This window comes from Pteropus vampyrus, unplaced genomic scaffold (assembly GCF_000151845.1).
Source record: "Pteropus vampyrus isolate Shadow unplaced genomic scaffold, Pvam_2.0 Scaffold526, whole genome shotgun sequence".
NCBI classification, from domain to species: Eukaryota; Metazoa; Chordata; class Mammalia; order Chiroptera; family Pteropodidae; genus Pteropus; species Pteropus vampyrus.
Window position 1 is genome coordinate 872,928 of NW_011889307.1, and position 13,275 is coordinate 886,202.

Genomic DNA, 13,275 nt, shown 5'->3' on the forward strand with positions numbered 1-13,275 from the left:
AAGATGATTCTAAGTATTGACAAAGGTTTGCAGTCTGGATGACTGAAAAAATAGTGGTGCTAATAATAATAGGAATAAAGCAATTGGGAAGAAGAATGGTTTTGTGTGCTATGCGGTGGAAATGTAGAAGCGTTGCTCAGAGGATTGGAGGGCTGGGAGAGATTAGGCTGAGAGAATAGGATATGTCTGAGTATGTATGTGTGTATATATACATATGTGTGTATACATGTATATGTGTATTCTGAGATATTAGTAGAACACGTATCAGAAAAACAAGATTTCTACCTTGATTCTACTATTAATTAGCTGCATATCCTGGGTTAAGACAATATGTATTTTCAACGTCTGGTTGGGAATTTGAGTATGCAGAGGGCTGACATATGTTATACATGGATTTTCAATTACAACAGCGGTCAGCGCTCCTAACCTCTGATATGTTCAAGGGTCAAGTGATTAATTTCTCCAAGACTGTTATTTCGTCCTATCAGTTGTGTGGCACTGACTGATCTGCTGGTTCCTTCCCATTCTAAAATTTTATCTTTTGTGTTTTTTCTGTAAAATTCTGAGTGTCAGATTGAATTAGTGTTATCACTTTGTTGTGCCAAAAGTGTAGTAAAATCAGCACTATCTAAAGGAGTACTTTCCATTTGAATTATGCTTGACTTTTTTAACCACCTTTCATTAATGTGTACTCACCTGGTACTAGATGTACTTACCTGGTTGGAAATTCATTGTTTATAAATATCACATTTGTAAGCTGGATATATTTTAAATTGGCCTCTTGGGTTACATGTACCACGGTTTTAAGAAGATGGAATTAATACTAACAGGTGAATTTTAGCTTGTATCAAAAGTGATTCAGATTAAGATAGTGTTGTTTTATTTTACTTTTTTCTTTCAAATAGCTAATGATTTACACATTTTACGTTTCAGGTTCACTAATGTATTTAAATGAAGCCACACTCCTTCATAATATCAAGGTTCGGTACAGTAAAGACAGAATTTATGTAAGTATTTTACCTATGGTTTAAGTTTTTGCAGGGATAATTATTTTACATGCTTTGTTTGATTTTGTCAAGCTGGAAGTTTTCTAACAGGAAATCATACTTGATCGAGTTTGTTGAATAAAGTGTGAGCTCAATGAAAATAAGATTTTTTTTTTTCTAATTTACTGCTCTAACTCTAGGGCTTAGAACATGCATGGTACATAGTAGGCACTTAATGAGTATTTATGAAATGAAATGATGACTTCAGAGCATCATCTGATATCTTTCAGACTTAACAATGTCTATTTTTTTATTGTAAAAAAATACTAATTATTTTGGGTTTTGAATTATTTTTGGAATATGTCTGTAGATCTGTTTAATTAATTCACTTCCCACATTGTTCTGCAAAGAATTTAAGGCATCCTATAAGAAATATATATTTAAATTAAAAACTTGGATGACAAAAAAAATGTAAGTTACACTAACAGCAGTACATGAGGAAATATCAAGAACACTGAAATGCTGATCATAGAACTTAAATAGTTGCAATATTTTATTAAACCCTAAGTAAATACTTTACCTTAAATATTCAGAATATTAAAAAATGAAGGAGAATGCTTTGAATGTAAATATGGTTTACATCAGCTCACTCAGATGAATACCTAACTAGCATGTTTTACTTATAATTACTCAGTGGGCACATTAGAGGTTTTATTTTAATATGACCTAGTTGTAGATTCCTTTGTTGGCTGGAGATAAATTACCCCGCAGTAGTTCTCCTGTTATAAAGATGGGACTCTTCATTATTTTTGAACGAAGAAAACACATGGTTTCTTTGACACCTCCTAGATCAAATGGCAGTCTTAATATTTTATATCACTATCAATTTGCCTAATTGTACTTACTTAATTCTGACTAAATTACCTTTAGTCTTTGCCATCTGTCCAAGTAGTGACAGCTGGGAAATAGAACCAATCTAATCTTTTCCATAAGAGTTCACTTGCCATCTTTTGGTTGTACATAGCACAGTATTAAGTCTTTACTTTCCTCCTTTAATTTTTTTCAAAATCAAGTAAATAAAGAGTGTTCTTAGGTTTAAATATGGCTATTCTTGATTAGAAATATATTTAGAAGCAAAACTTAACCAGCAAATTAATACTGAGCATCTGAAGTGTGCTAAATGCTGTTTTAGGTACCGAAATAATACAGATGCTTAAAGTTTGTTAAGGAAATTTAACATGTAATAAGTCAATAAAAGATGATTTAGATATAACCAGAAAACATCATCTTTCAAGTAGAACTGGTCACCATTTTTGCTTTACTTGTCTTACATCACTTGGTGTAGTAGAACAATCTTATTTCAGCAGATTTTTATTGTTTTAAATCTTTTTCTTGAAGTTTGGACACTTTTTATTATCTTTACAGCATCATACTTTTTAAAAATTGATACACTTTGTTTTTATTTGGGATGTTTATACAAAGATTTAACACCTGTGGGATTTTAATTGGTCTTTTAGTGCTTCCTGTGCTGCAGTGGTACTGTATTTGCTGACTGTGACCATTAATAACTGAAGGTTTATATGCAGTATTAATTGTATTTTTAAAAATTGTTTTTTTCCCCACATTGAGTTTAGTTGACCTACACATCTTTGCTGAATTGCATGGTTGATAGAAAAAAATATCTTTGTGAAATTTAAGTTTTTGTTTTTCTTGTATAATGTCTGTGTCACTCTGGAGAATTTTAGGGGTATTCTTGGCTTTTTTGACCCTTCTGTTCTAAGATATGTCTGCAGTTGAGCAGATGACCTGTTAGATGGTAGCTGTTTGGCATCATCACCTGCTGTTTAGAGAACCTGTATTTTCAAAGTTAACTGAAGTTAAGTTTTTTTTTAGCCAGTTATGCCATTTAGTTATAAAAATTAGCAATACATAAATATGGTTATTATTACTATCATATATGTACAGAACAGAAACAATTTGGAATAAGAATTTAAATTGGATATTTTTGTATTTCTCACCAACCAGAATTATATCACTATTCTCCCTTAGATTTGGGTAAAACAATAGCTAACTCACTTTAACATTTTCATTGAATCCTAAAATCTCTGTTACTTTCCTTTTCTCTTCCATAGAAAGATTATTATCTGGAATTTCTTACTTTTTACCCTACTCCAGGAAACATCTTTGGGAGCATTCACCGAATTTTAGTTTAGTAGTCTGAGAGTTCAGGGTTTCTGCATCATTTCCCTTCCACAACTAAAGCAGAAAAAGGAAAAATATGGTCCTGTGTGCCCTATTTGGTCAGTAAACCACAACTAATTGCTAAACCACAACTTTCTTTCTACCCGCAAGGAATTTTATGTCTTATTGGTGCATTTTTTTGGGTCTTTTAAAGCCACAGTTAAATTCCAGATTTAAAAGAGAGCTTAAGTTGCTCATTAAACATTTAGCCTGTCAATATTCTAGGCAATGGTTAGCATATGTTTTGCAAAATCAGAGACCAGTAGCTAAATCAGTTCTTGGTATTCAGTGATAGGAATAGGCCTAGAGGGTCTTGTGAGTGACATTAAACTCTTCAGTAACAGAGTGAATATTAGGTGAGGAATATGAATGTCCAAAAATCGGGCTGTAGGAATAGAACTAGGAGAAGAGATTCCATAAGTGGAATCTGTTGAGAGGAAGAAGAAGGCTGACTGACATAGATAGAGGCTTAGAGACTGAGCTCTCTGTCCTGACTTGGTGGTGTGCCATAAACCTGGGAGAGCATGTGGGAGGAGAATGTTTTCTTTGAGGCAAAAGGAGGTCAAGAGAGAATCTTGTTATGTGTTCTGAGTTTGAGATGCCTATGGAATGAGAAGATAGTTGTAAATATTTATTGTTAGAAAAGTATTTGTCCTGTAGAGATCAGGGAATGGTTAGGGCTAGAATTGAAGGTATTTATTTGCTGTATTTTCTTTCTCCTAATGAGCTTTGTTTAGTTTTAAATGAAAATAGTAATTGGAAAATTTTATGTTTATGTTTTTCCTGTTTAGACATATGTTGCAAACATCCTGATTGCAGTGAACCCATACTTTGACATACCTAAAATATATTCTTCAGAAGCAATAAAGTCTTATCAAGGAAAATCTCTTGGGACAATGCCACCTCATGTCTTTGCAATTGGTAAGTAATTTAATTGCATCTTAATTTTTGTTTTTCCTTATATTCTATAAATTTATTCATTTTTTCTTATGGATTAATAGAAGGTGCCATGAATTGAATATATGTTTTGGAGGGCCTATATGTATTTTGAATGAATCACCATTGTTAGGAGCATGTGTTTTATACAGGGTGGGGAAGAATACTTTTACAGCCAAATCATGGGGCAGTTGTATGTACAACATTATCTCTGTTACATAATTGTGTCCTCTTATCGTGTATCCAGCCAGTTGAAAGTAGGATGTAATAAAAGCTGACCTAATGGTTCTTTTTGACTCCTCAGCATGATCAGCTCCATCTTAAAAGCGTCCTTCTTTATAGCTTTGAGGCCCAGGCCTCCTGCTGTTACCCAGATCACCACTTGCGAGTGTGTTAGAGTGTGTTACTTGCGCTAGATATAAGCTGTAAGGGCAGATGTCTTCAAGGCCTTATCTTGCTTTATACAATTTAAAGGATTGAAAATGATATATGCTTCTATCTCTGGGGAATCTGTGTGGGAAGACAGCAGTATCTGTCTGCCTTTCTCAGGCTCATCTTAAAGCACTCTAGCTCTGAGGAGCAGAGAGGTGGAATTATTTGACACACACACCCCCATAGCTGGTAACTGCAAGTACAGAGATGTTAGCTAACCCTTTGGATCTAGACATAACCCATAGTTAAATGATGACATGTTTTGGTACTGATCTTTAGTGCAGTCTGTTTCTCTTTGGGCTTTCACTTCATGCCTGTGTTTTGGCCTAATCAGGCTTCAAAAACTTCCAGATTTGGCTGACTTGTATACTGTGTACTGCTAGGCAGACTGAATATGTCAGCCAAGTCCAGTGGGACAGCAGATTGATTTGATTATCAGATACTTTCATGGGTGTTGGTATGTTTTTCTGTCAGTTACAAAAAAAAAAATGTAAATAAATTGGCTTTTATTTTTACTCGTTTAGTGCTAAAAAAAGTATTTACAATGATTCTACCAAATTGGGTGGAACAGATTGCTGATAAATTGGTCAAAAGAATGAATATATCTTGCATGTAATTTACATTTGGTCCTTAGAGTAAAAGCCATTTGTAAAGTTTTCCTCATCGGTATGGGTAGCACATGTCTGAGATGAGAAATGGTTGTCTTATACGACTAAATCAATAAGAACATAATTTTGAATTAAAATTATTTTAATTTGAGACCACTTTCAACAGAATTAAATTGTGCTCAACTTATCTGTATAGTCTTCAAATTTAAGACATTTTACAGCCTAAATTGTTGTAGTATATTGAAGATAATTAAAAATTATATGTATAAATAATTACAATCTAAAAAATTTATAGCAGTTAATTTTGCCTCTTTCTGAAATGTTGATAGGTTCTACAAGATGTTTAAATTTAATGATAGTAGTATAGAAACAACACAGATTTATTTTCCAATTATTTTGTCATTATGTATTTTCTCTAGCAGAATTTTTGGTTGCCAGGTTTTTGTTTTTATTTTTTTTCAGATTCCTTAGTTGATAGCTCGTTGCTTCTTGAATTTTTCTGAGGACTTTGTTAGTTATGCATAGTGACCATTTTTTTTTTAATCTTTGCAAATCTCTGGTATTGGGAAGAGTTGAGCCACAGCTCATAATATGGAGACATTTTAGTACAAACATAAGAGTTATTTATTTAGATTTCATATTATTTAGGTGTCAGAATAATAAGCCAGATGTTTAAAGTAAATACTTTTAGAGATGTTTTAAATACTTTTGAATGATTTTATTTAAAAATTTTACTAACTGTAAACATACATTTATAGTTTAGGAGCAAGTTCTCTTTGATAGTGAATGAACTTTCTATCATTTAGTAAATTTGTATTTAATACACTGTTCATCATTAATGTATTATTTTTGACCATAGCTGATAAGGCTTTTCGAGACATGAAGGTGCTCAAGATGAGTCAGTCTGTCATTGTATCTGGAGAATCAGGAGCTGGCAAAACGGAAAATACAAAATTCGTTCTCAGGTGAGGAATATTTAGCTAACCTAGAATAATTTGAACAGGTTGATTTTTTTGTTGTTGTTATGGTAAAAAATGTATAACATAAAATTAACTGTCTTAACCATTTCAAAGTGTATACAGTTCAGTAGTGTTAAATATATTTAATTGTTGTTCAACCAATCTTTCAGAACTTTTCATCTTGCAAAACTGAAACTATACCCATTAAACAATTCCATATTTCTCTCTACCTCAGTCCTTCCTTGGCAACCACTATTTTGCTTTCTGCTCCTGTGGTTTTGACTACTCTAGATACTTCGTTTAAGTGAATCATACAGCGTGTGTCTTTCTGTGTCTGGCTTATTCCACTTAGCATAATATCCTCAAGGTTCATTTATGTTGTAACATGTGTCAGAATTTTTTTTCCTTTTTAAGGCTGAATAATCCATTGTATGTATATATCACATTTGTTTACCCATTCATTTGTCAGTTAGCACTTGGATTGCTTCCACCTCTTGGCCGTTGTGAATAGTGCTACTATGAACATGTTATGAACAAAGAGACACTTCTTTGAGATTTGAATAGTTTAACTTTGAATACTTTTATATGCTTTATGACATAGTTTAAAATAGGGAGCTCTATCCTTTTTTAAAAAACAGACACCTTATATGAAGCTAATCTGTAGATTGAAAACTATCTCTGACATGTTATTCTCATGAGGATCTTTGAGATCAGTGCTGGTTAGGCAAAGGGAAATCTGCAAATATTCTTTACATTCTGTTCTCAATATTCCCTTTTTAGTGTGGTCGAAACCACTTTTTACGTTATGCTTATGATGTTTGGCGTTATTTCTACCTCTCCACAATCCTCCTCTCAATGTATCTCTTTGCTGCCATCACATTAAACTCTACAGTTTGTTTAAAATCATAGCATTTTAAATACCAAAGGAACTATAATGCTCATTATAGTTTAATTCTTTTAATTTACATTCTCAGGGATGTTAAGTCTAGTGTTGAAGCTACTGCTAGGTCCAGTGCATTCTAAATTCTCACCAGTAGTGTTCTCAAGGTATTACAGTTCTTAGTTGATTGCTGAATGGTGGGTCTCTTTGAAATTTTTCTATTTTTTATGCAAATGTATATACTATTTAGAGTTATTTGTATGAAACCAATTTGAATTTGTTATTGCCTATTATGTATACGAAATTCTAGTTAAATGAATTCTTCCTGATACTCTTGGAATTTTTTCTCTCCTTTATGTAATAATCATGGCAAGTCTGTGGTTAATATCCACCTTTGAAAATGAACAAATAATCAAGGAACTGTAAACATATAATATAAACTTATATTGTAAATCAGCAGTTACTTTTTTGAAATGTACTAGGCAAGCAGTTGTTCCATCATATTTTATCTTTCACTGTAACAACGAGAAAAGTGGTAACTTCTTAGTTGTTCAGTGGCAGATCACCATATTTTATCTAGCCATGAAGACTGAATTAATAGGCTTTCACAAAGACTTTGGACTCTAATGCAGAAGATAAATATTACTGTGTGAAACGTGTTATATTTACAACCAAATAGTCGGTTAAAGTCAGAATATTTCCAAAAAAATTTTTAAAAATAATGCCGATTTAGATGTTAAAGGCAGTTCAAATAGAGGTTTAACAGAATAGTTGTATTTAAATATAAATTTATGATTTTTAAATGGTTACAGTGATCCTGGTTTATATTTTACACATTAAATAATATTAAAATTATAACATATATGCAATATTGTCATCTAAGTTTTTTATCCTATATTTTAAACAGATATCTAACTGAATCCTATGGAACAGGTCAAGATATTGATGACAGAATTGTTGAAGGTATTGTTAATTTTAAAAATTCTGATTTTTTGTTCTTAGATATGTACTGAAATTAACTTAACAAGAATCCTCTTAAGTAGTTTGGAATATTCTCCCAGCGATCCAAAAGACTCTCCTTTCTCCTTCAAATCTTTTCTCAGATATCATGTTCTCATTTACTTAATGTCCATGCCCCCCTCCCCCACCCCGCCCCATGTAAGTGCTAAGAGGTCAGGGAATTTTATATATTCCAAATCCCCAAAGTAGTACCTGATACGTAACACATGCTCCATAAATTTCTGTTGGATGAATGAAAAAAATACAGGAAGCTCTTTGGCCTTCTGTTTGCTTTATCAACTTTGATTTTTGTAAAGCAAGAGAGAATTGGGTGCTTTTTTGGGGAAATCATTTTAACAAAAGAATGCAATTGAAAGGCAAGAGTCTGTAAATTAATTTCTTTAAGCTCTCAATGCTTGCATACCCTTAGAAAATCCTCTTGTACCCCATTTTGAAGGCTATTGGTCTAGGCTTACTATTGTGTTGAATCTACACCACCCTTCTACATCATAGATTCCTCTCTGGCTTCTCCACTTATATTCTCGTTTCCCTTTAGTCTACTCTCTGTATGGAAGTTGGAAAGATCTCTTTCTGTTTAAACCCTTTAATGGTTTCATATTTTTCTCAAGATAAAGTCCTACGTCCATAATAACATCACCTACGGTGTTCTTTGTGGTCTGGCCTCTGCCTCCTCTGGTCTAACGGAGTCATGTTTCCTTAGAATCCACATGCTTTCCTCATATGGTTCTCTTTGTAGTTCTTTGAGGTATGTTAGGCCTCTTTGGACACTCTTTCTTCTTTCCACTTCCTCACTCTCCCCTACTAGGCACTCAGTAAGTGTTTTAATAATGACAATGATATTAACCTATGTAGGATGTATTGGGCATTGTTTGATTTGTTTAAAATCTGTATCTAATTTAAATCTTCACAGAATGAGGTAGGTACTATTTTATCCCTATTTAACAGATGAGAAACTGGGTAAAAAATGCTTAAGTAACTTGCCGAAGAGCATACTGCTTATCAGTTGTGGAAGTGGATATAAACCCAGGTATCTTAACTGTTTGCTGTACTAAGTATTTTATTAAATATAATAACTAAAAGTGTTTTATTAAAAAGCATATTTTAACATTATTGACATTTTAAAGAAAAATTTAAGATGATCAGAAATGTATTAGGGGCCTTCTCCGTTTATGCATTTTGCTAGATCATAGCTAGCAAATGTATTTTTTTCACAATGATGTAAAAATGCATGTAGATGAATATAAAAACTAATATTTTTAAAGTTTGCATTAATAAAGTTTTTTGTTTTATTTTTTTTTCTTTTTGACTATCTGATAAAGAATGATTTTATTTTAATTTGACTCAGAGACATGACCTGGATATTTAATAAACCTCGCATTGGAGTCTAACAACATGGTCTAATAACATGATCGTGTTTCTAGACATAAATAATTTCTAGTTTTACTTACAGTTCTCACTGTGGTACAGTTCACACCCAGGTATGAAGATCTCATAAGTAATGCTTTATTCACAGTAAAGTACCTTACTGTAGCGAGGAAATCACCCTTTAAAATTGAATAAACAAATAAAAACAAATTAAGGCTTAATGCAGTACAATGCCAATTAATATTCTGATTTGTTTATTTGAGGTACAAACTCTCTTGAGAATTGAATATAGACCTGGTTTCTTCCATGAGAATGTATTGTTCAATATGTAGTGTGTTAAGTTGAGAAAGTTGTAAAGTATTATTCCAAATGTTTCTACAGCACCTTACTAAAGGATAGAGTAGATGTTAACTGACAGGACATAGAAATCTTTTGGTGCCATTCTTAATTGAAGATTGGTCATTGGTTCTGGGATGAGTATATCATTAATAGCATTAATATAATTTTCTTATAGAGAGGCTCTTACCCTATTTTGGGGCATTTTACTTAATTTGTTAAATTCTTCAGCAAAAAACTAGTAGATCATCAGTAAAGTAGATCATCAATAACAGTTGTAATTGACTCCTTTCATTGCCAACAGCCAGTCATATGGCCTTCCACAAGTCAGTTGACCCTGATGGGCCTCAGTTTTCTTGCCTATCTGAAAGGTGAGGTATATATAATAGCATTTTTTAAGTTTTAATACTTTCTTACTTATTTTGGCAAGTGAAACAACTGGGAAATGATCTTTAAAAGGGTTTAGAGACTAGTTGAGCTTTCTAACACAGATAGAATAAGAGAAATGGACCTTAAAAGATTTCATAAGAAAGAGTATAGCAGTAACATTGCGAAGCGGTTTATGAGGTGGTTGATGGAAAATATGTAAGATTGACATTAATCTGGTATGTTTATAGTTGAGACTCTAGTGAGTACAAGAATAAGACTCTTAAGAGACCCTTTTCCAGTCATGAGATGTATGTATGTGTGATTATGAAAAAAAAAAAACAATTAAAAACTTACGTTTGTTCATTGAAATTTTAAAAACAATTTTTCTGAGAACCTTTTGTAGATAATTCTATAGGCTGACTTGTTATGTTTTGTTGGATGTTCATGTAAAAATGTTAAATCTGGAGGTTTTATTAATATATAAAATATTTTAGACCAGTAACTCAACTAATAACTTTTTGTCTGTATTTTGTCACAAGAGGTTTGTGCTTTCTACTGATATACTTGTGAAAACCTTCAAATTTTTAGAGAAATTTATAAATTTTGTAAATGAGTGACTTAAAAATTTAGTCTTTTCCATAACATGTATGTTTTTTAAATATAGTTTGAGTATTTTTCCCATTTCTTGTACTTTAATAGGGACTGAATATAGTGGTAGTCAATAAATATTGTGGAATTTGACATTACATGTAAATTTTCATATTAATATTTTTGAGAAATTTTGCTAGCGCTATATATATTAGTAAATGGAAACATACTGTGTATATTGTTTTGTAATTTTCCTTCATGCTAATTTTTTGATGGAATATTTTTATTTTTCTTTTAATAGCTAACCCACTCTTAGAAGCCTTTGGAAATGCAAAGACTGTTCGCAACAATAATAGCAGTCGATTTGGAAAATTTGTAGAAATACATTTCAATGGAAAGGTAAGTGAGAATGAGTTTGGGGATGATATATTTGGGGGAATGTTTTTTGAAAAATACAAGTGTCTTGATAGAATTAGAGTTGTACTTGAACTCATGGAAAATTTATTTGTTCACTGTGACCTCTAAATACGCTAAGCTTACATTTATATATCTGTTTTTTCTCTTTTATTTGATAAATCCTACAGTCTTTTTGATAGTTGTTTATTTAAAAAGATAATACTTTAACTTTGGTAGGTTATACTTTATGACTTCATATGGAAAAGTATATTTTCTCTGTTTTGTTTTTTAGAGTTCAGTTGTTGGAGGATTTGTTTCACATTATCTTCTAGAGAAATCTAGGATCTGTGTTCAAGGCAAAGAGGAGAGGAATTATCACATCTTTTATAGGTTGTGTGCTGGTGCTTCTGAAGATATTAGGGAAAAACTTCATTTGAGCTCCCCAGATAATTTTCGGGTAGGTTGGATGAAAAATTTCATACAATTTTTGTATATTCGATTTCTTTCGATTATAAAACTTTTTCAGTGGATTTTGATATCTAGTTTTATGTAACTTACATTAAATCCAGTGTAATGTAATAGAATGGCTTCTGTATTAAGTAGATCTCTATTGAGATTTACTGCCGAGTTTATAATATAGTACTATATGAGGAGGTAAGTAATGGGATAGGTAAAAGGATAAATGTTAAACCCCTTGATCAATTTAAACTCAAAAAGAAATTCATAATAGTTCCGTCATGCTGGTTTTAAAGTTACCTTTGACTTTTTGTAAAAGAAAAGTTTGACCACTGAATTAATACTAATAGAGGACCCATGATTATCTTCCTTAATTCAGTTTAACAACAAATATTTACTGTTTATCCTCTGGGTATCAAGCATTGTGCCAAGGTTAAAAAGATAAGTGAGACACAGTTCGTGCTCCTGAGCAACTTAGAATCAATTTGTGGTGGGACACACACAAATTGATAGATATGTTTAATGATAAGAAAGAGATACGCATAGGATTCTGTGGATTTTGGAAAATCTTACTGGAACAACTGACACTTGATGAGAATCCTGAAGGATTTTTCAGGTATTAACTAGAGAAAAAAAGATGCAAAGGGTATTCTTGGTAGATACAAAAGAAGATGAACAAAGAAAAACAAGAAACAGTTTAAATGGTAGGGCAGGAAGTGGTAGGAAGTGAGTCTAAAAAGTTTGGACTTTTGTAGTTAATAAGGAGCTATTGAAGGGCTTTAAGTAGAAAATTGGATATCAGGTCTAATACTTAACCTCTGGGCTTTATATGGAGATGGTTTTAAGCGGGTACAATTTCTATCCATAGAAATTGCAACCATGGGTAGATTGGTTGGGAACCTATGGCTATAGTTGAAGTAGCAGTTACTCAGGGCCTGAATTTGGTTTATAGAGGAGGGGATGTTTAAAATATTAGGAGGTAAAATTGATAGGACTTGTAGACTGAATATGGTTGGGAGAAGGAAGAGTCTGGAATAATTTCCCAAAATTTGACCAGGGAAACTAGGTGGATGTAAATACCATATTGGGGCCAGGTGGAAGATTTGGCATATAGGGCAAGTTGAGTTTTGGAGCCTATGGATCATCTGAAGTGGAAATGTTCAGAAGACAGATAACTAATCTGAAGATCGTTGTCAATGCTGGAGTGACAGGTTTGGGAGATGTCAGTACTCTGGTGATAGTTAAAACTACGATGGTGTTAAATGAGATTATCTAGAGAGATTGTGTAATGTGAAAAAAGCATGTGTCAGTATTCAAACTCTGGAGTTGAAGAGGATGAACAGACCAAGAGTTGCCCAAGACAGAAAGCATAAATGGAGTTATGAGAGAAGTACAAGGAAAATCAGGAGTGTCAAGAATCACAAGCCAGTAGAGTTTCAAGAAATGGTGACTGGGGATGGTTAGCATAATTTACAAATTCTCAGCTAGAAAACACTGTCCCTAAGAGGGATGTATAGGAGTCATGGGACAGGGGTTAGGAATGTAGTTTGCATAAATTTCTCCAGGTGATTTTGATAGTCCTATTTGGACAGGAGTTTTCCATTTGAGAATCATGACATACATACATATTTAATTATTGTTCTGTGTGTGTCTGTTTTTGCAACCCAGCTTCTCTCTATTCAATCAATTTCTTTTTTATTATT

The 13,275-nt window shown here is 32.5% G+C and overlaps 1 protein-coding gene across 1 annotated transcript in view; it reads left to right on the top strand.

The window, feature by feature from the left end:
- MYO6 (myosin VI) overlaps positions 1-13,275 on the top strand; it is a 148,336-nt gene that overhangs the window by 65,390 nt on the left and 69,671 nt on the right. Inside the window, exons 4-9 of the mRNA XM_023525103.1 lie at positions 934-1,007; positions 4,019-4,148; positions 6,063-6,168; positions 7,950-8,005; positions 11,022-11,119; positions 11,409-11,573. Of these exons, the coding sequence (XP_023380871.1) occupies positions 934-1,007; positions 4,019-4,148; positions 6,063-6,168; positions 7,950-8,005; positions 11,022-11,119; positions 11,409-11,573 (629 nt within the window). The remainder of the gene's footprint in view (positions 1-933; positions 1,008-4,018; positions 4,149-6,062; positions 6,169-7,949; positions 8,006-11,021; positions 11,120-11,408; positions 11,574-13,275) is intronic.